Source organism: Lactuca saligna, chromosome 9, assembly GCF_052625555.1.
Source record: "Lactuca saligna cultivar CGN05327 chromosome 9, ASM5262555v1, whole genome shotgun sequence".
Classification (NCBI taxonomy): Eukaryota; Viridiplantae; Streptophyta; class Magnoliopsida; order Asterales; family Asteraceae; genus Lactuca; species Lactuca saligna.
In genome coordinates, this window is record NC_136425.1 from 41413136 (window position 1) to 41436881 (window position 23746).

General features: G+C 42.3%; 1 protein-coding gene across 1 annotated transcript; it reads left to right on the forward strand.

Moving 5' to 3' along the window:
• The first annotated feature begins 21020 nt into the window (after nt 1-21020).
• LOC145018749 (Pseudouridine synthase family protein) lies at nt 21021-23533 on the forward strand. The gene is made up of 8 exons (XM_078976599.1): nt 21021-21469; nt 21658-21801; nt 21901-22149; nt 22256-22458; nt 22546-22624; nt 22728-22903; nt 23119-23221; nt 23319-23533. Exons 1-8 carry the CDS (start codon nt 21101-21103, stop codon nt 23331-23333), a joined length of 1338 nt encoding a protein of 445 aa, XP_078832725.1. The 5' UTR covers nt 21021-21100; the 3' UTR covers nt 23334-23533.
• Nucleotides 23534-23746: the final 213 nt, after the last annotated feature.

Consider the following 23746-nt stretch of genomic DNA (forward strand, 5'->3'; position numbering starts at 1 on the left):
GGTGGTACTACATCCTAGACTAGCAGTTGGCAGTTCGGGAGAGGGATCAGGTTCGGGTTCAAGTTTCGAACTAGTGGATGAGAGGCTACGCGAGTTTATCACGTCAGAGATCACTAGAGGCATCCTTGATGCGACCCCAGTTATCTTTGGGTCGATCAAGGAAAGGATAGTAGAGCTGATGGAGGATCGCCTCAAGGCGTTCAGGAGTAACATGGCGACCAGCCAGTCAGGATCATGCACACTGTCTTTTAAGGACTTCAGGGGTAGTGGTGCGCCAGATTTCCATGGGTCGAAGGACCCCATTGTTTCCAGATGATGGATTGCAGACATTGAGTCTACACAGTTGACCAACTTCTGCCCCGAGGGGTCGAAGGTACGATATGCAACAGGATGCTTGAGGGATAGGGCCAGGGATTGGTGGGAGTCAATTGGTGACTCTCTGGGAGCCTCGACTATTAAGGCTATGTCATGGCCGGATTTTGTGACCCGATTCAGGGTTGAGTTCGCACCTGCGGTGGAGCTTCAACAGTTGGCCCGAGAGTCCCTGGATATGAGGTAGACGACTGATACAGTGGAGGAGATCGTATCCAAGTTCCGAGAGAGGGCTTTATTGCTGCCCCAGTATGCGGGAGACGAGGATATAAGGAGGACCCGCTATCACAACATGCTGCAAGCCGATATTCGGGAGCATGTCAACTTTTCATCTTGCCCTACCCTGGAATCCATGATTTACAGGGCAAGGGAAAAAGAGATTTATTTGGAGCACATATGTAAGAGGAAGGTCGAGGATGGACAGATGACTGGGGCTTCGAGGAAGAAGCCCAAGGGATCATACACTAGGCCGAAAGGCCAGTCGGGACAGGTCCGCTGTAGGAAATGCGGTAGACCACATGAGGGAGCTTGTAGGTTGGGATCGTCGGGCTGCTACAATTGAGGAAAGACGGGGCACTTCAGTAGGGATTGTACCGCCCCTGCACTTACCATTCAGACATTCGAGTTGCTGTGTTTCCACTGCAACTAGAGGGGCTATAGAAAGGCCAATTGCCCCCAGTTGACAGCAGCAAAGCCAACTCTGTCACAACTGGAAATTTTGTGTCTTGTAAACTATACACTCAAGCTAAAGTGAATCAAAAGCTTAAGAACATGTGTAACACCTATGATTGCGAGAACAAAATTTCAATCAAATACACCATACAAGCATTACAAATAGTCAACAAGCAATTGGAAACCCTAGAAGTTCTTATTTAGGTCCAATTTGGACTAGAACTTCCTTATTGGGCCTAATGGACCAATAAACTTCCAATTTGACTATCTTGGGTTTAGATATCTTAATTGGGCTCTAATTGGACCCACATCTATTTGTTTCAACATTTTGGGCTATATTGGGCCTAGAATGAAATAAATTCAAAATTTTGAACCATGATTAACCTAAACTAGCCCAACAAAGTGTAATAATCATATTATAATTTTTTTTTAGGTTAAAACTCACCCAACTAAATATACACATGGGCTTGTGGGCATTAAAGCCCAAATTTTCCCTTTTTCCTTCCAAAACTCTCGGCCCAAGGCCCAAACCCAAGGATAAGATGAGAGTTGACTTTGTCTTGCCACTTCATTATTGCCTTTTGGATATCCATGCAACTCATCCCATATCTCCATGCATAGCACTTCAAAGGTCACCTCCTCTCCTCTCTCTTCTTGCTCTCGGCCGAACACAACACACACACATTCACAAAAATCCATTTCATTCTCTCTAAGTCTTGAAGGACATCTACTTCCTCCTTCTTCAAAAGTTTCGAGAATCAAGAGCTTTTCAAGGAGGTTTTTCCCACAAACACATCATCTAAGGTAAGTTGATGACTAATCCATGATCTAGCTACTTCATTTCATCAAAAATCTCTTCTAAATCTATTCCAACTTGTGATCATGCACCTTAGAAGTCACTAAACTCGAGATCTACCAAGGAGACTTGCTAGGATCGAAATTTTCTTCTTTTCTCTCTTCAAAACCGAAACTACAACTCAAGGTGAGCTTCATACCCCCTATTTTATGTTTTTATGAGTTTTTTTTTTTTTTTTTGGGGGGGGGGGGGGGGAATACAAGTGAAAGTGTAGATCTATATGTGTTTTGTATGCTTTGTATGATTTCCATGCTTATATGCGTGCTTTTGTGAGTTATAATGTTGGATTTAGCCATAAAACTCCTCAAAACCGAGATTTACCTTATGTTAAATGATTTTAGCCTCTACTATATTTCTACATACTAAGTGTCTCTAGAAAAATAGCTAAGTGGTTTAGTAATAATTTCTTTGGACTAAAAACACAATTTTTGGACCTAAAATGTGAAAAATACAAAAATTAAGGGCCCAAATTGACAAATCACGAATTCTGATGGATGAACTGTGTCAAAACAGTTTCAATAAAACAATTTCTGGAAATATACTCATTTAGAGGATTAAAAACATAAATTTCAAGCTTAATGGGCTAAAAATGACATTTTTGGCCCAATGAGGCCCATTATGCGAAATTTTCTGTTTTGGAGGGCCAAAACTGTGTTTTTCTGTAAAACAGTGGACTATAAGTGATCCAAGTCCTTTTTCATAGGTTTAAAATGCTTTTTAAATTTAAAAGGGACTAAAGTTGCAAAATTTTACAATTTGGGCCAAAATTGTCAAACTTGTGAAAAAGAAGGTTTATAACCGAGAAAACTGAAATTTCAAGGACTTAAGCTGTTTTCTAGGAAAAATATGCTGGAAAATATTTATTTCAATAATTTTTGGTATTAAAATGTCAAGAAAATTGATTTAAGGACCAAACCGGAAAGTATTTAAATAAAGGGTTGAAAAATTAAATTTTTACAAACAAGGAGGGGCTGAAAACAGAAAATTTTCAAGGCTAATTCAATACATGCAATTTGACCAAATGATGGTACCACGACTATCGACGAAATACAATACATTACAACACCAAAAGTCGTTGTTAAACGAATTGGTTCGGTCTCGAACCAATAAAAATCCGAAACTACTAACACGACGACACTATGACACTACGACATTACGATTCATAACTAATAACATTTGGGAATTCAATATACATGTGAGTGTGCACAGACGTCTACGCACCATCTTTGGGCCCCAAAAGTGTAAAATCTTGTTTGTTGAGCCTAGCTACCCCAATGACCTGATCTTAAGGCCCGAAGACCTCTATCTTACGAAGTGTTGGGTTTTACCGATCCGACATAACGTAAAAGGACTTTCAATGGCTTGTATACTACTGGTCCCCAAGGGTCCTTTGGTATTGCTAGTAGAGTCTACCTTTTCATGCGAGGCGGGTCTGGGACCCCTCGTACCTTTTTATCCCCAACCGGCTAATGGAGTCATCGAGGCCTTCGTGTCCTCGTTCTCTTCGGGTGTGGGACTAAACGTAGTCAGGGCGGTTGGATAACGTGATTAGTACGGACGACGCCTACGGGATCGTTAGTATTGCTATAGACTAGTCGTTTGTGTAACGTGGGTTTGTAGCAAATAATCATGCTCAAAAATAATCCAACGTCGCCTGGTACTGATAATTTCACGCGTTGCAATTGTTTCAATGTACATTCATGTAATTCAAAGAATTAGGAAAACATCGGGTTTTCCTAGGGTATTTCAATACATACGGATTCGGAATGCACACAATTTTAAATGAACAATTTTTACAAGTATAGAAACAAACAAGCATACCTATGGATCTTCACACCTTTTTTACTATACTATTTTCAGAAAATATCGGATTTTCTGGTGGTTTTTCAACACATTACAAACATTGGATTTCAAATATTACTTATGAACTCACCAACATTTCATATGTTGACGTTTTTTCAAAATACTTGTATTCTCAGGTAACAGATAAAGTGAAGGATGAATTGTACTCTATGACGTTTTGCTGTGGTTTAATTTAGTATCGAACAGTTATTTTTGAGAATGTAATGTTTTGGAACAAGGTAATGGATGTAAACGCTACCAGTTGTATCATTCCAAATGTTGGTGATGTATAATGTTATGTTTCATGTATATTCATTGTGATGGTATTCAATTGAGTCACGACAGCCCCCGAACGTTTCCGCCATCTGGTTCGGGGGTGTGACAGGTTGGTATCAGAGCTTTGTTTATAGTGAACTAGCATATCTAGCCACACATGGATATGCAACTATAAACCAAAAAGAGGTACTAACATAACTCTGAACAAAACAAGTAAATAAAACACCCTTGCTTGCATTAGGAGTAGGAACATAACGCCGAACCAAACAAAAATAATACTAGTATCTCGGTTAAATTCAGGACTGCTCTTAGTGGTACCAAGGAGTGGATGTAGCCTGATCAACTACACTCTCTCCAAAGTATAACTAACACACGTCTTGATGAGATCAGGATAGCTAGGGAATCTAAAACTATACCCCTACCACCAAAAAGAGAACGCCTGTTTAGCTTGTGCAATATCGGTAGAGTCATAGGAAAGTGATAGCTTATTCATATACTTTCTCCCAGTCTTCATGGAGGGAGAGCATCAGGGCATTCAGTTTCACCAAGCCCTAGGAGCACACGGGATACTCGAAGACGAACCAGAGGGGAATCAGGAGGGAGTCCACAGCGTTGAACCTGACGAATACATGGACACCGACTACGAGTTCGAGGAGACCGACGATGACATGGGGGAGGATCAGGCCCCGGACATAGATCACGTCGCATCTCCTGTTAGCGAAGCGCAACAGGATCACCACGTCCCACCAGTGAATCCCGCGAGGGAAAATCGCTCCCCAGAAGCCGAGATTGCCGACTTGCGGCAACAACTGTTCGCCATGGAAGCACGTGCCGTGCAAGCAGAGCTTGAGAGGGATGAGGTCATTGTAGACATGACTAAGATGGCCCAGCTGTTGGCTCGGCACTTCGGCATATGATTTCACCGTTATAGTAGGACGCAGCTCATCGCGGTTAGGGATAGACTTATCATAGTAGGTCGTTAGGAAATATGCTATGTACTCCGACTCTATGTTTAAGTGACTACACTACTCATAGAGTCGTTATGCTGTCGAACTAGTATCACTCATGTATGCTCCTACGAGCAAATTTTCATGTATCAAATGCGGATAATATTAATAAATTTTTACATGTTTTATTACGATATTGCAAATTGCTATGTGTTGAGAAATTATTATTGATTGGTCAATGGTAGTAGTGTTTAAGTTCGTACCATGCACCTAGTCAGTAGGATCACGACCTCACAGAAACAACATACCCTAAACATCTTTCCGTATTATGACAGAAAGATGCCTCCCCGACCTGCTCGCAGAAACCCAGGACCAACCCCACCTGAAGTTGACTCAGCCGCTTTCCAGGCAGCTGTATCTGCAGCAGTCACTGCAGCGATTGCGCAAATTCATCAAGGGAACAATAGAGGAGTCAATGGGCAAGGAGCCGGAAGTTCGAACAATGGAATGAATCAAGGACCCCCCAAGACATGTACCTACAAGGACTTCACAAACGCCAAACCACGAACTTTTAATGGCACTTGAGGGGTGATCACTCTGAAGCGATGGATCGAAAAGGTGGAGTCGGTATTCGAGATATGCGACTGCCCTGAGCAGATGAAGGTGAAGTTCGCGGCCTGCACTTTTGTGGATCAAGCGCTCACCTGGTGGAACGGACATGTAGAATTCATGACGCTCCCTGTAGCCAACTCTATGCCGTGGACAGAGATGAACGAAATGTTAATGGCTGAGTACTGCCCACGAGGCGAAATACAGAAGATAGAGCAAGAGCTATGGAACCTCACTGTGCAGAACGTGAATATCGATGCCTACATATCGAGATTTAGCGAACTATCTCTGCTGTGCCCGGGTATGATCACCTCGGAAGGAAAGAAGATTGAGCGATTCATCTGGGGACTCACATCACCAATTCAAGGGAATGTGATAGCTGCAAACCCCGAAACATTTGACAGTGCGAAAAGATTGGCAAAAAGGTTGTATGACCATAACAACAAGAAGGGAGAGAAGCCAGTGGAGACTGAGAAGACGAAGGAAAGTGATGGCAAGAGGGGAAAGAACAATAAGAGGAAGGGGCGCCAGGGCCCCGACACCTCCAAGAAGCAGCAGACAGTGGCGGTTAATGCTGTTACCGCACCGGTTCCAGCCGCACCACATGCTCCAACCTCAGCCACTTCAAATGCTTCCAGACCTTATTCCGGTAATCTTCCCAAATGCAACAAGTGCGGTTTCCATCACTATGGAGAATGCAAGGATTTTCAGTGCACCAGTTGCAACCGAAGGGGACACACTGCAAAGTACTTCAAGGCTTACCCTCCCCAGAACCAAAATCAGGGAACCAACAACAACAACCATCGCAACAACAACAACACCCATGCCAGCGGCAATAACGCAGGGCCTAGCCACACCTGCTTCGGATGTGGGAAGACTGGACACATCCGCCGAGACTGTCCTAACAACAACAATTTAAGAAATGGAGGAACAGGAAGGATGTTGACCATGGGTCAGGGTGAGGCCATTCAAGACCCCTCTGTTGTTACCGGTACGTTTCCCTTAAACCGCGCTTATGCATGCATCTTATTTGACACCGGAGCGGAGCGAAGCTTCGTAAGCAATAAGTTTAAGCATTTATTAAAACAACTGCCCCAGAAGCTAAATGAAACCTATACGATGGAAATGGCCAATGGGAAAACCGAATCCACTGGGGAAATCTACACCGGATGTACCCTAACTCTTAATCAACACGTCTTTCGAATAGATCTAATGCCAATGTCAATTAGGAGTTTCGATGTGATCATCGGCATGGACTGGTTAAGCCCCCACCATGCCGAAATTATGTGCCATGAGAAGGCCGTTCGTCTTCGTCTTCCAAATCACGAAACCCTAGTAATTTACGGAGACAAATCTAGCATGAACCTTCGCCTCGTTTCGTGCATTAAGGCACAGAGATATCTAAGAAGGAACAATCTGGCGTTCCTGGCTCACGTGGTGGATAAAACCAAGGAGGAGATTAACGTTCGAGACATTCCCGTAGCATGTGAATTTCCGGACGTGTTTCCTGAAGATCTTCCGGGAGTACCCCCAGAGAGACAGGTTGAGTTTCGAATCGACCTTATTCCAGGAGCAACTCCTCTCGCTAAATCACCCTACCGGCTGGCTCCTGCCGAGATGCAAGAATTATCCAGCCAACTCAGCGAACTTTTGGACAAGGGATTTATTCGACCTAGTTACTCGCCATGGGGAGCTCCGGTGCTCTTTGTCGAAAAGAAAGACGGATCTTTTAGAATGTGCATCGATTACAGAGAGTTAAATAAACTCACAATCAAGAACCGCTACCCACTCCCACGAATCGATGACCTATTTGACCAGCTCCAAGGAGCTAGTTATTTTTCTAAAATAGATCTACGATCCGGATACCACCAACTCAAAGTCCGGGAAGAGGATATTCCAAAAACCGCTTTCCGAACTCGCTACGGACATTATGAATTTGTCGTAATGCCCTTCGGTCTAACGAATGCCCCTGCCGCATTTATGGACCTAATGAATCGAATCTGCCGACCGTTCCTCGACAACTTTATCATTGTTTTTATCGATGACATCCTCGTCTATTCTCGAAGCAAGGAAGAGCATGGCCAACATCTCCGACAAGTCTTAGAAACTCTGCGATCAGAAAAACTTTACGCCAAACTCTCTAAGTGTGAGTTCTGGCTGCGAAGTGTGAATTTCCTAGGTCATGTAGTCAGCCAAGATGGAATCCATGTGGATCCCTCTAAGGTCAAAGCTATAGAAGGATGGGCAATCCCGACAACGCCCACAGAAATTCGTCAATTCTTGGGTTTAGCAGGCTACTATAGGAGATTCATTCAAAACTTCTCTAAGATCGCCAAGCCACTTACCTCGCTTACGCAAAAGGGCGTACCATTCAAATGGACAGACAAACAAGAGATTGCATTTCGAACCTTGAAACAAGCTCTCTGTAGCGCACCTGTACTATCTCTGCTTGAAGGAACGGAAGATTTTGTAGTCTACTGCGACGCGTCAAATCAGGGCTTAGGTTACGTTCTCATGCAACGTGGGAGAGTGATAGCCTACGCATCCCGCCAACTAAAAATGCATGAAGTAAACTACACGACCCATGACCTAGAGTTGGGAGCTGTAGTCTTTGCCCTAAAGATTTGGAGGCATTACCTTTATGGTACAAAGTGCATCGTCTTCACGGATCACAAGAGTCTCCAACACATCTTAAACCAAAAGGAGCTGAACATGAGGCAACGAAGATGGGTTGAATTACTAAACGATTATGAGTGTGAGATTAAGTACCACCCAGGCAAGGCCAACGTGGTAGCTGATGCATTAAGTCGGAAGGAGTACTCTAATCGTTGTACGAAAACTCTCTCGATAACCATTCAATCTCACCTGGCCACTCAAATTGAAGTAGCCCAGTCAGAGGCCATGAAGACGGAAAATAGAGCAAGCGAAGTATTGCGCGGAATGGAAAAGAACCTGGAGGCAAAGGAGAATGGAGTATACTATTTCATGAACCGTATTTGGGTCCCTAAATTTGGAGGGTTTAGAGATGTTGTCATGAAGGAAGCCCACAAGACGCGATACTCCATTCATCCCGGTTCCGATAAGATGTATATGGATATTAAACAACACTATTGGTGGCCTAACATGAAGGCGGAAATCGCGACCTACGTCAGTAAGTGCCTTACGTGCGCCAAAGTAAAGGTGGAATACCAAAAACCCTCAGGATTGTTACAGCAACCGGCAATCCCTGAGTGGAAATGGGAGGGGATTTCTATGGACTTCGTGACCAAGCTACCCAAAACGTCGGATGGATTAGACACCATATGGGTAATAATCGACCGACTGACGAAATCTGCCCATTTCCTGCCAATTAAAGAATCGTACAAGATGGATAGATTGATGCGTTTATACATTCGAGAGATCGTGAGACTCCACGGAATACCAACATCTATCATCTCGGATAGGGACAGTAGGTTCACGTCCCGATTTTGGCAATCACTTCATAAGGCGATGGGAACAAACCTCGATATGAGCACCGCTTATCATCCACAAACGGATGGTCAAAGTGAGCGAACCATCCAAACGCTCGAAGATATGCTCCGCGCATGCGTGATAGACTTTGGAAAGTCTTGGGATACCCACCTACCCTTAATCGAGTTCTCATACAACAATAGTTACTATTCGAGCATCAAGGTGGCTCCTTTCGAATCACTGTACGGGCGTAAATGTAGATCACCGTTATGTTGGGCTGAAGTAGGTGACACCCAGCTAGCAAAAACACACACGTCGGACAAAGCACTAATGGGACCGGAGATCATCCGTGAAACCACGGAAAAGATCGTTCAAATCAGAGCTCGATTGCAAGCATCGCGTGACCGACAAAAGAGCTACGCTGACAAACGGCGAAAGCCCTTAGAATTTCAGGTTGGTGATCGTGTACTGTTAAAAGTATCACCCTGGAAAGGAGTCATTCGTTTTGGGAAGCGGGGAAAACTAAATCCACGATACATTGGACCTTTCGAAATCGTCACCCGAATTGGTCCAATAGCATACAGACTACAACTACCCGCAGAGCTAAACGGTGTACACCCCGTGTTTCATGTCTCTAACCTAAAGAAGTTCCTATCAGACGAAACCCTTGTCATTCCTCTTGACGAAATCGAAATCAATGAGAATCTCCTGTTCGTCGAAGAACCAATCGAAATCATGGACAAGGAGGTGAAGCGTACTAAACAGAGTCGCATCCCGATCGTAAAGGTACGGTGGAACGCAAAGCGTGGGCCAGAATCCACTTAGGAACGCGAAGATCAAATGAAGCAAAGGTACCCTCACCTATTCTAGCATTCTCAAATCTAGCTTTCAAACAGAATTTCGGGACGAAATTCCCTATAACGGGGGGATGATATCACAACTGGAAATTTTCTGTCTTGTAAACTATACACTCAAGGTAAAGTGAATCAAAAGCTTAAGAACATGTGTAACACCTATGATTGCGACAACAAAATTTCAATCAAATACACCATACAAGCATTACAAATAGTCAACAAGCAATTGGAAACCCTAGAAGTTCTTATTTAGGTCCAATTTGGACTAGAACTTCCTTATTGGGCCTAATGGACCAATAAACTTCCAATTTGACTATCTTGGGTTTAGAACTCTTAAATGGGCTCTAATTGGACCCACATTTATTTGTTTCAACATTTTGGGCTATATTGGGCCTAGAATGAAATAAATTCAAAATTTTGAACCATGATTAACCTAAACTAGCCCAACAAAGTGTAAGAATCATATTATAATTTTTTTTTTAGGTTAAAACTCACCCAACTTAATATACACATGGGCTTGTGGGCATTAAAGCCCAAATTTTCCCTTTTTCCTTCCAAAAATCTCGGCCCAAGGCCCAAACCCAAGGATAAGATGAGAGTTGACTTTGTCTTGCCACTTCATTATTGCGTTTTGGATATCCATGTAACTCATCCCATATCTCCATGCATAGCACTTCAAAGGTCACCTCCTCTCCTCTCTCTTCTTGCTCTCGGCCGAACACAACACACACACTCACAAAAATCCATTTCATTCTCTCTAAGTCTTGAAGGACATCTCCTTCCTCCTTCTTCAAAAGTTTCGAGAATCAAGTGCTTTTCAAGGAGGTTTTTCCTACAAACACATCATCTAAGGTAAGTTGATGACTAATCCATGATCTAGCTACTTCATTTCATCAAAAATCTCTTCTAAATCTATTCCAACTTGTGATCATGCACCTTAGAAGTCACTAAACTCGAGATCTACCAAGGAGACTTGCTAGGATCAAAATTTTCTTCTTTTCTCTCTTCAAAACCGAAACTACAACTCAAGGTGAGCTTCATACCCCCTATTTTATGTTTTTATGAGTTTTTTTTTTTTTTTTGGGGGGGGGGGGGGAATACAAGTGAAAGTGTAGATCTATATGTGTTTTGTATGCTTTGTATGATTTTCATGCTTATATGTGTGCTTTTGTGAGTTATAATGTTGGATTTAGCCATAAAACTCCTCAAAACCAAGATTTACCTTATGTTAAATGATTTTAGCCTCTACTATATTTCTACATACTAAGTGTCTCTAGAAAAATAGCTAAGTGGTTTAGTAATAATTTCTTTGGACTAAAAACACAATTTTTGGACCTAAAATGTGAAAAATACAAAAATTAAGGGCCCAAATTGACAAATCACGAATTCTGATGGATGAACTGTGTCAAAACAGTTTCAATAAAACAATTTCTGGAAATATACTCATTTAGAGGATTAAAAACATAAATTTCAAGCTTAATGGGCTAAAAATGACATTTTTGGCCCAATGAGGCCCATTATGCGAAATTTTCTGTTTTGGAGGGCCAAAACTGTGTTTTTCTGTAAAACAGTGGACTATAAGTGATCCAAATCCTTTTTCAAAGGTTTAAAATGCTTTTTAAATTTAAAAGGGACTAAAGTTGCAAAATTTTACAATTTGGGCCAAAATTGTCAAACTTGCGAAAAAGAAGGGTTATAACCGAGAAAACTGAAATTTCAGGGACTTAAGCTGTTTTCTAGGAAAAATATGCTGGAAAATATTTATTTCAATAATTTTTGGTATTAAAATGTCAAGAAAATTGATTTAAGGACCAAACCGGAAAGTATTTAAATAAAGGGTTGAAAAATTAAATTTTTACAAACAAGGAGGGGCTGAAAACAGAAAATTTTCAAGGCTAATTCAATACATGCAATTTGACCAAATGATGGTACCACGACTATCGACGAAATACAATACATTACAACACCAAAAGTCGTTGTTAAACGAATTGGTTCGGTCTCGAACCAATAAAAATCCGAAACTACTAACACGACGACACTATGACACTACGACATTACGATTCATAACTAATAACATTTGGGAATTCAATATACATGTGAGTGTGCACAGACGTCTACGCACCATCTTTGGGCCCCAAAAGTGTAAAATCTTGTTTGTTGAGCCTAGCTACCCCAATGACCTGATCTTAAGGCCCGAAGACCTCTATCTTACGAAGTGTTGGGTTTTACCGATCCGACATAACGTAAAAGGACTTTCAATGGCTTGTATACTACTGGTCCCCAAGGGTCCTTTGGTATTGCTAGTAGAGTCTACCTTTTCATGCGAGGCGGGTCTGGGACCCCTCGTACCTTTTTATCCCCAACCGGCTAATGGAGTCATCGAGGCCTTCGTGTCCTCGTTCTCTTCGGGTGTGGGACTACACGTAGTCAGGGCGGTTGGATAACGTGATTAGTACGGACGACGCCTACGGGATCGTTAGTATTGCTATAGACTAGTCGTTTGTGTAACGTGGGTTTGTAGCAAATAATCATGCTCAAAAATAATCCAACGTCGCCTGGTACTGATAATTTCACGCGTTGCAATTGTTTCAATGTACATTCATGTAATTCAAAGAATTAGGAAAACATCGGGTTTTCCTAGGGTATTTCAATACATACGGATTCGGAATGCACACAATTTTAAATGAACAATTTTTACAAGTATAGAAACAAACAAGCATACCTATGGATCTTCACACCTTTTTTACTATACTATTTTCAGAAAATATCGGATTTTCTGGTGGTTTTTCAACACATTACAAACATTGGATTTCAAATATTACTTATGAACTCACCAACATTTCATATGTTGACGTTTTTTCAAAATACTTGTATTCTCAGGTAACAGATAAAGTGAAGGATGAATTGTACTCTATGACGTTTTGTTGTGGTTTAATTTAGTATCGAATAGTTATTTTTGAGAATGTAATGTTTTGGAACAAGGTAATGGATGTAAACGCTACCAGTTGTATCATTCCAAATGTTGGTGATGTATAATGTTATGTTTCATGTATATTCATTGTGATGGTATTCAATTGAGTCACGACAGCCCCCGGACGTTTCCGCCGTCTGGTTCGGGGGTGTCTGCAGATTACAGATGGCCGGCATGGCAATGTGAGGATCTGGGCCTTCCAGTTGACTACCGAGGAGGCACGCGTAGCACCCGATGTGGTGACGGGTATGAGTTCTTCTCCTTGGTTTTTATTTATATGATTCATATGATATTGATGTGATATGTGTATACATGTTTAGGATCGTTCCATGTGAACGGTATCCTAGTGCAGGTGTTGTTCGACCCAGGTGCCACTCGATCCTTTGTTTCTATTGCACTTAGCAAGAGGTTACTTGAGTCTTAGAGCATGTTGGATTTCCCTTTAAAGGTTGAAATTGTCGACAACCGATCAGTGTGAGCATCATCAGTATCCAGAGATTGCGTACTGAGGCTATTCGAGGAGCGCTACCTAGTAGACTTGGTTCCTATTCCGTTGCTTGTGAACAAGGTGATTATAAGCATGGATTGGTTGAGCCCTAATGGGGCGGTGATAGATTGCGCGCAACAGTTAGTGCGAGTCAGGAACCCAAGTGGGGGAGAGTTAGTGATCCACGATGAGAGGCCACAGCACGAACCAGCCTTATGTTCAGCAACGAGGGCTAGGCACTACCTACAATAGGGTTGCGTTGGGTATGTCGCCTATGTTTTGGATACCCGAGAGGCGGGTAAGGCGACAGTGAGCGATGTACCGGTGGTGTGAGACTACGCGGATGTATTCCCAGAGGAGCTTCATGGGATACCTACAGAGGGACAGATGGAGTTCAGGATCGAGCTAGTCTCTGGTGCGGCTCTGATAGCCAAGGCACCATATCGGTTGGCTCCTCCCGAGATGCAGGAGTTGTCTACGTAGCTGCAGGAGCTGCTAAACAAGGGATTTATCAGGCCGAGTAACTCACCTTAGGGAGCCCTGATCCTGTTTGTCAAGAAGAAGGACGGGTCGCAACGCATGTGCATAGATTACCGGAAGCTGAACAAGGTAACGGTGAAAATTGTTACCCACTCCCAAGGATAGACGATTTGTTCGACCAGATTCATGAAACATCTTGGTTTTCCAAGATAAATTTGCGATCAGGCTACCATCAGATGAGGGTCGGGGATGAGGATATACAGAAGACTGCCTTCGGGACTCGTTATGGCCACTACGTGTTTGTGGTGATGCCCTTCGGGCTCACCAATGCTCCTGCCGCGTTCATGGACTTCATGAACCGCATGTGCAAACTGATGTTGGATCAGTCCGTGATAGTTTTTATTGACGATATCCTGGTCTACTCCAAAGCGCAAGAGCAGCACGAGGAGCATCTGCGAGAGGTTTTGGATATTCTGAGGAGAGAGAGCTTGTACGCCAAGTTCTCCAAGTGTGAATTCTGGCTGCGTGAGATGCAGTTTCTTGGGCACACTGTCAACCAAAACGACATTTTGGTCGAATTGGCCAAGGTGGAGGTCATGATGACATGGGAGGTTCCGAAGTCTCCATATGAGATTCGAAGTTTCCTGCGATTAGCTGGCTACTATCGGAGATTCATCCAGGATTTCTCCAAGATAGTCGTACCTTTGACACGGCTGACGAAGAAGGCCGTAGTCTTTCGTTGGGGGCCTGAGCAGCAGGCAGCGTTTGAGACATTGAGACAGAGATTGTGCGAGGCGCCGATCTTAACCCTTCCAGAGGGCGTAGAGGATTTTGTTGCGTACTGCGACGCATCTATTTCGGGTTTGGGCGTGGTATTGATGCAAAGAGGGCATGTCATCGCCTATGCCTCGAGGCCGTTGAAGCCCCACGAGGTGAACTACCCGACGCACGATTTGGAGTTGGGGGTGGTCATCTTAGCCCTCAATATTTGGCAACACTATCTCCATAGGGTTCGATGTACCATCTACACGGACCATAAGAGTCTGAGATACCTCGTGGATAAGTCGAAATAGGTGCAACGTATTCAAGTCATATGCCAGGTGGATGCCACATAAGCAAAAATAGGTGATAGTCGGTCATATTACCTAAATGTGAACAAACAAAACAAGTTAGTTACCTTAATGTGTACAAAAAAAAAACATTACCTATATATGGGCAACTGAAATAGTTAGTTACCTTAATAATTTATTTTCCCATATATGCACCATGCCACGTAGGTGCAACGTATTCAAGTCATATGCGAGGTGGATTCCACATAAGCAAAAACATGTGATAGCCGGTCATATTACCTAAATGTGAACAAACAAAACAAGTTAGTTACCTTAACGTGCACAAAAAAGAGAACATTACCTATATACTCAAGGATCCGATTTGATATGTTTTCACTGCAATCAGCGGGGCCACAAGAAGGCCTAGTTCCCTAGTTTGTTTTCAGCAGGACGGGTGATGGCACCTGCCCCTGCAACTTTGAGGATCACAGACGGCCGTCAAGGCCGCGCGGAGGTGCTTGCGGTAGGAGGCAGGGCTTTTCAGATGACTACCATGGAGATGCGAGCAGCACTGGACGTTGCAGGTATGCGATTTACATTTTCAGTTCTTTATTTGTGCATGATTATATTGTTATGGTTCTGCATCATTACCGGTATGAGTATTTTATTTTTGAGCGGCTTGATTGTGATCGAGTTATATGCCACATGTATACCTTGGATATTTAAATGGTAGTTAGAGGATGTGCTCTAATGGAGAAGGTTACTTAGGATGCAGTATCTGTAGCATGAGTGGGAGGGACTTGGTATGTCTTGCTAATTCGGAGTCGTATGATTTTGTAAATGGATTGGTTAGATCCCTAACTATGGTAAGCTTGGGGTTCCTCAGCAGGTTGTGTATGGAATGGCAGCAAGGATAGGGATTTCTCTTCGATCATTGAGCAGCAAGGGTTAAGCAGGATCGAAGTTGGGGAGAATCCTCCGAGAAGGAAAAAGAAATGGTACAACGTTGATAGATTGAGGAGTTCAGGGTTAGGAGCTTAGGAAACTCCCCCTCAGCCAGTGCGTGTATTGGTGATGGTTAGTATGTGGTTGGGAATTCAGGTTAAAGGATCACATGTAGGAATCGAGTGAGTCAGAAGGAGGATCTTGAGAACTGAAAGCATGGGGTGCTTTCGTATTAGCAGTCAGCGGTGGAAAGTGTTGTAAGACTACGGGGCAGTCGTAGCATTCACTAGCAGTCAGTGGTAAAAAGTGTATTCAGACTACGGAGCAGCCGTAGCATTCATTAGCAGCCGACGATAGAAGGTGATGTAAGACTGCGGGTAAGCCATAGCATTCCATAGTAGCTTCGTTGGCGGGTTGGGGCGAGGCCCTTATCTCCTAGCATTCAGATAGGGATCAGGAATGGGTAATGGATGAGAATGGTAAGGAGTTTGCATATATAGCCCTTGAGAGGTGAGACCTTGGGAGAGGCCACTCCAGGATGTAGTGGGTGAGACCCGTGGGCAAGGCCCGTATGAGAGTATCAGTGTAGGTGAGACCCGAGAGCAGGGTTGCTCAGTAGTATGGTTGGGTGAGACCCGTGGGCGAGGCCCGTGCGAGAGTAGTTAGGAAAGTGAGACTAGAAGGATAGAGGTGGGTGAGACCCGTGGGCGAGGCCTGTGAGTTTTAGTAGCACAGGTGGGACCTAGTAAGGATCTTAGTGTCTGGATAGGGATCAAGGATCCCAGGATTGTAGTGCCCGAATGGCAGAATAGACTGAGAAGTTATAGATGGTCGAAGCTTCTTCAAAAGTCGTTGGGAGCGACTAGGAGTTGTGTTGGGACTAGCGACCGGGGGGGGGGGGGGAGCCGGTCGCTAGTCCCAAATTATAGTAAAAAGAAATGCCCATGGAATACTAGCGATAATGACCCGTACTGGAGGTAGCGGGAGTGACGGATTTGGTGAAGATAGGATCTTCACAGTGGCAGAGGAAATAGATGGTTATGGAGCATTGCCTTGGGAAGGCAAGGAAATCGTGCAAGGAAAGAAGGGGTGGACCCCTATGGGGTCAGTGTAGTAATTGGAGAGTACCAGAAGGATTGTCGGTTGAGTAAGTTGTGTTTCCAGAATGTTCAGGGTCAGGGTGGAACCAAGATTATTATCCGTAAGGATTGATGTTAGTCTGAATGATCGGGCGGAAGACCAACGAAGGTAGGCAGCCGGGGTTGGAATAATTAGTAAGGTATTGGAGGCAGATCACAGGCGGTGGGCCATAGTAAACTTCAAGGAAGAAGTTTAGTTTAAGTGGGGGAGAGTTGTAACACCCAAAGTCTGGAAGGCCAAGAAAGGAGAGAAAACCCTAATTTTAAGGGGTGACTCGGCGAGTCCAAGGAGGGACTCAGCGAGTCCGAGCGGGATCCGGGTCGAGGAGTAAGTGACCGACTCGACGAGTCGGCCAAGGGGACTCGGCGAGTCTGGTCTGTGCGAGGAAAACCCTAAATTCGGGACTTGGAGCATATTTAAGCGCCTCATTCTCCCCCTAGGGTTCCTTTACTGCCTCTCTAACCCAAAACACCAAACCCTAGCCGCCATATCCATTGTTTGAGCCAATTGTTGCCTTGAAGAGTGCATTAAAGCTTGAAGAAGGAAGAAGGATCTTGGAGGTGCAAGAAGGGGCTATAGATTTGGGATTGGGAAGATATTTCTGGGTATTTGGAGGTAATAAACTAGTTCTTGGACTCTTTTGCACCTAGATCTATGTGTGGGTGTTGGGGCTTTTTAGCCATAATGGTATCCATTTGAGTTAGAAGCCAGATCTGAAGTTGCTACTTTGGATCTAAGCATATTATGGTGTATCCATTCTAGTTTATGGTGTATTTTGCCTAGATCTCCTTCTCTACACGTAAAGTTTGCAACTTTACATGAGGAATAGGCTTGGGAAGGGTAGATCTACATTTTGGCGTCCATGCATGACTCAAAATTCCTCTGCATGTAAGGAGATCTGAATGGACTTGACGAGTCCTTTGAGTGGACTCGGCGAGTAGCATGAAGATTAGGAGCAACTCGACGAGTGGGATGAACAGCTCGTCGAGTCAGATGAAGACTGCCTTGTACTTGGCGAGTCAGGTCGCGAAACCCCAAACCCTTCGAATTGAGACTCGAATCAGTGAGTCAAGTGGAGACTCGGTGAGTTGGACAGGTCAAGACTTGGAAATCGGTAGACTCGGCAAGTCATGGACTGACTCGGCGAGTCGAGATGCGAATGGAAGGACTTTGAACATATGAACTCGGCGAGTTAGTAGGGTGACTCGGCGAGTAGGGTTGACCTGGAAGGTTGACTTTGACCAGGACTTTGACTTTGACCAGAGTTGACTTGGTTGTCTCTCAGGGGTCAGTTAGACTCAGTGTTGCATTGATATTGGTAGTTCAGGGAGAAAGGGGAGCAGGAGTTCAGAGAGTTGTCGGGCAGCAGCTAGTGAGATCATCAGCAAGTTCAGCCAGTGCAAGTGAGTTTCCCTTTGTGTGAATGGGTCTAAGGCCACAATACCGGCCCATGTAGTTATGAGTAGAAGACCCGGGGTTAGCCCTAGGCACAGTATGCTAGTATGATATTCAGGATTAGGTCCATTAATAGAGGGCGGGTGCCTAAGGATTTGTTTATATGATAGTTTATACTTGTTGTCTGTGTGATACATGTATGTGCCTGGTAGGGAGGTGAGTGTGGGCGAGGTCCCGTATCTCACCAATAGCAGAGTGTGGATGGGGTTCCACATCTCATTAGTAGCAGAACAAGGGCAAGGCCCAAGTTAGGGAAGGAGTGAGAGTAGGCTAGGCCCGTATCTCACTACCAGTAGGAGTGTGGACGGGGTTCCATAACTCATCAGTAGCAGGACGAGGGCGAGTCCCAGGATAGGCGAGGCCTTAGGACAGGATCAGTTGTATGAGTTTAGCTTATGTGTTGTGATATGTTTATGTGTTATTATTTGTTGGTGGGCGAGGCCCTATGACAGGCGAGGCCTAAGTGAAACAGATTTGTATCCGAGCGGGGCTCGAAGCCAGGTGGGGCCTGGAGCGGAGGGGCCGTTATAGCGGGCGAGGCCTGAGGCAGGGGGCGAGGCCCAGGATAGCGGGCGTGGCCCAGTATGTGCAGTATGTGGTTATGCATGGTATGTGGTAGGGTGGGGAACTCATTAAGCTTCGTGCTTACGGTTTTCAGTTTTGGTTTCAGGTACTTCCAGTAGCGGAGGGAAGAGCTCGGGGTGATCGCATGGCACACACCATTGATTAGACATCCTGGGAATGTTTTACTCTGATAACGAACATGTGTTTTGGAAATTAATACTCTGTTTATGTTTGGATTGATGATTTTGCTTTAAGTGATGTTTTATTAAAAGAAATTTTTGGTCTTGAATTTTGGGTCGTTATAAGAGCGGTCCAGATAGGGTGTAGGCCCTGCGAGGCAGTCCAGCTATGCTAAAGGCTCAAGTATGCATGATGTTATTTGTATATGTTATGTTGTGTGGTGGTGCTTTGGGGGAACTCACTAAGCCTTGGCTTTCAGTTTCAGTTTATTGTTTCAGGTATTTCAGATGACCATGGAAAGGAGATGGCATGATCGTGCACATCCTTCATATTTATGTTATTTGAATTTTGGGATACTCTGATTATTGATTAACACTTTTGAAAAAAATAGTTTTGTAAACAATTATGGTTATTGGGTTGTTTTTGAAAAATAAAAATTTACTCTGATTTTTGGGAAATTACAAAATTGCCTGACCTTTGGGGATTACAATGTTTAAGGTGAAACTCAACGATAAAATGTCATTGATGTACTCACTTACTGACCATACTCACCTTAATTTCAAATTTATTTTTAAGTTCTTCTCTTATTATCCTAACATTAAATTTTTCATTCTCAAGAACTTCTCTAGTAAAATGACTATTAATTCATCTATAGTTAACAATTGAACCGAGTTTGAAATTTCTAGCACAAGTATTACTCTTCACTCATCCAATAAGCCCAGTGCCTAAAGGTGTAATCAATACCCCATCACTTAACCAAGAGTCTTCTCCTGTCATTTTTTCTATAACACAAGTAGTAGCCATTAGCAATAACATAATTACAAAGCATGTGTTTCAATTGTTTATGGTTAGTAAATCTCATACCACAAGAAACTCCTTATTCTAGAGTACATCTTCATTGAACCTTGTAACATCAACATCCGGGACATTATCATCTTCATTAACACCTGTGACACTATCACATGCATCAACAACCGTGTTAGCCTCATATTGATTTTCCCATGTTACTCCTTCTTGGGTTACTCTTTCCATGTTGGTATCGATCACTGGAGTGATGAAGTCAGTTAGGTTGGTACCATCCTCCATTTCCCCTGACATATCTATACACCTGAATGGTTGTCCTCATAACAACCATTTTCACCAGACAATACATGTAGATTAATACCAAAATGGTCCATGTACATCATCAATTGGACTCCACATCAATAAACAATGTCAATGAACTCATCATATTCAAGCTCATTAGTAATCAATCTTAAACCTTCTTGGAATTCTTCTGTATCTGATATACAATAATACAACTTCTCATACTTCTCTTCTGTAAAGTGTTAAAAAAAACAACACATTCTTTTAGGTCAATACCTATAAAATCGACATCCTCAAACACATGATGTTTACAATCAGAGTAACAAAATGATTTGTTGATGAGTAGCCCTTGGAAATGAAGATCGATATTGGTGTATGTTGCCATCGTCAGGATGAACCAATGGGAAGATAAGGTTTTTTGTTTCAAAAGAACGACAGAAAGAGGAGTTGTGTCTAAATTAAATTGATTTAAATCGTATGGATTACACATGACTATATACCTTTGCTTACGTGAGAATTTATTTTGGAGACCGACCAAAATATGAACGGCTGACCCGTTAGTTTTGTTGATAATGACATTTTAAACTCGAAAATACTTCATACTTTGAGAATAAAAAAAAAAAGGATATATGACCTTCAAGTTGGTAGGAGCAAATCGATATTATAGTTACTAATGACTGTCACTTTGATGACATTAACAGTTTAACACCATAAATAAACAAACGAGGCTTTCTTCATTTAATTTGAGACAAAGAAGTTAGATTATGGCCTACAAGCGTGCTAAAAATTGTCAAAAGCACCCTTAACAATTGACATTGCCACACCTTCAGGTATTACAGTGATTAGGTTGCACCTCATCCGCAAAATGTCGTTGATGTACTCCTTCACTTGCCCCACAATTTTCCCCGCTAAAAGAACCCTCTCCAACTCTTTCATCTCTTTCTTCCATCGGAACACACCAGTTCTTACTCCACTTCATCAAAAGGTTTCCTTCACTTCTTGCTCAGGAGGCTCGGATTTGGTTGACGAATTACAAGCAGAAGAAGATGCTTTTTCCGGCAGTCGACAAATCACCAATTACACCGGCGTTCGGCTCGAAGAGAGCGTTGAAGATGTTGGAAAGACGAGGCTCGATACTTGGATTTCTACTCGGATAAATGGCATTAGTCGAGCTAGGGTTCAATCAAGCATTCGGTCAGGACTCGTCTCCGTCAATCATCGTGTTATTGTTAAGGTAAAGTTCAGTTACTTAATTTTGAGATCAAACAAATTACGTCTCAAATTCAAATTTAATTAAATGTTTTAGATTCTTAGGAGTTACTTGTGGTAACCAAATCCATGAAAAATGACTTCGTCAAAGGTTTCATTCCAAATTCTGATCAATCGTTTTGTCTAATATCTCGATCCATAACTTTCTTTCAGACCTCACACATGATAAGACATGGCGATAAGGTTGAATGCACAATATCAGAATTGCAACCCTTAAAAGCTGAAAGCGAAGATATTCCTTTAGATATTGTGTATGAAGATGAACATGTGTTGGTTGTTAATAAACCTGCACACATGGTAATCACATCAACCTTCTTCCACTTCCTTTCCATTCCTCCATGGATTAATCTCTTCTTTCGAAACATTTATTCCAAACTTATAATGTAACAATCATAGGTTGTTCATCCAGCACCTGGAAACACTACTGGAACACTAGTAAACGGCATTCTTCATCATTGCAGTCTCTCAACACCTTCATTTCACGATCAAGAATTACTCTCAGATTCTGATGAATTGTCTGATATCGAGTTAGATGAATCACAATCACCCTTAAATCACACTTTTGGCACCAATGAAACATCTGTTCGACCTGGGATTGTGCATAGATTAGATAAAGGCACAAGTGGATTACTAGTTGTTGCCAAGGTAGTTCAACAAAACAACATCATTTCTTCCATTTTCATTCTTCTTCTATAAATCTCTTCTAAAATAATTAATATTTTTCTTTAATGTTTTCCGAACAACAACACAGGATGAACATTCACATGCCCATTTATCTCAACAATTCAAGGAACACACCATTCAAAGGATATACATTAGTCTCACATGTGGAATTCCATTTCCGCCCTCAGGACGCGTTGATATTCCCATCGGTCGTGATTTGACCAATCGGATTCGTATGACTGCCGACACGGGACCCACCAAATGTGGAAAGTCTCGTTATGCTGCTAGTAGGTGATTTAAGTACAACTAAGGGTTGTGTACATAAGGTCTGTTCCTGTTACAAAATGACGATTTTACCCTTAATTATTTGCTCATCAGGTACAAAGTAGTTGAGATACTTGCTGGTGGTGGGTCCGGATTGGTTGAGTGGAGGTTAGAGACGGGTCGCACCCATCAGGCATTGTTTCAACATTAATTGATATTATTTAATTCATTTTGTATAATCTCATATATGAATATATTAATTATTTCTTTGGGCATTTTTGATAACTCTGAAACAGATTCGAGCACATGCAAAGTACCTTGGGATTCCTCTAATGGGAGATGAGGTGTATGGAGGTACTAAGAACATGGCCATATCACGACTACAGCTCAAAAACTCATCAAAATTACATGGTCAACTTTCAGAGCTTGTTGCTAAAGTCAACAGACCTTGTCTCCATGCTTTGACTCTTGGGTTAGTCCATTTCAAACTAAACTTTTTTTTTTTTGGGAAAATTACAAGGAATAGCAACAGACTTTACTGTATTTTTTTAACCCATAGTAAGCAGTAACCATGTATGCATATACTTTTACCCATAATAGCAACCTACTTATATATATATATATTATGAGTGAGGAAATGTAAGTATGTTGCTATTTCTTTTCTGATGAAGTTTATTTTGTTTGTAGATTTACGCATCCTTGTACAGGAGAGAAAATGCAATTTTCATGTTTGCCTCCTGTAGATTTTGCAGAAGTTTTAACTGGACTTCGGAATATAAGCACACACAAGGTAAGCTGTTAAACCTTATATTTTAAATAAATGTTTTTTCTTTTCACATATTTTTAAGACCCATGTATCCTGTGTTGTGTATATAACTGGATTGCAGATGAAGGGGAGCTAAATGCTTAATCAAGTTTTGGTCATTCATTTTTGGCGTTTGGGAGCAGTTGATTGAAGACATATCATATGTTTGTTAGGGAGTGTTTGGATGTGGGTTTTGAAAGTAATTATTTGGTACATGAAGCAATCAGGATAAGGATACTTTGTTGATTGAAATTGATTAGTGATGATAATAGAGTAGTAGGTAGTATTCTTAGATAATCAGTTTTCTCTCTCTCTCTCTCTCTCTCTCTCTCTCTCTATATATATATATATATATATATATATATATATATATATATATATATATATATATACACCTTAATAAACATTTAGCCTCAAATGTTGATTTTAAGAGGTACACACATTACTGCATTTTATACAATCAGTTTATGCGCTGAAATTTTAATTAGTCAACAAAAATCAGAAAGTCAG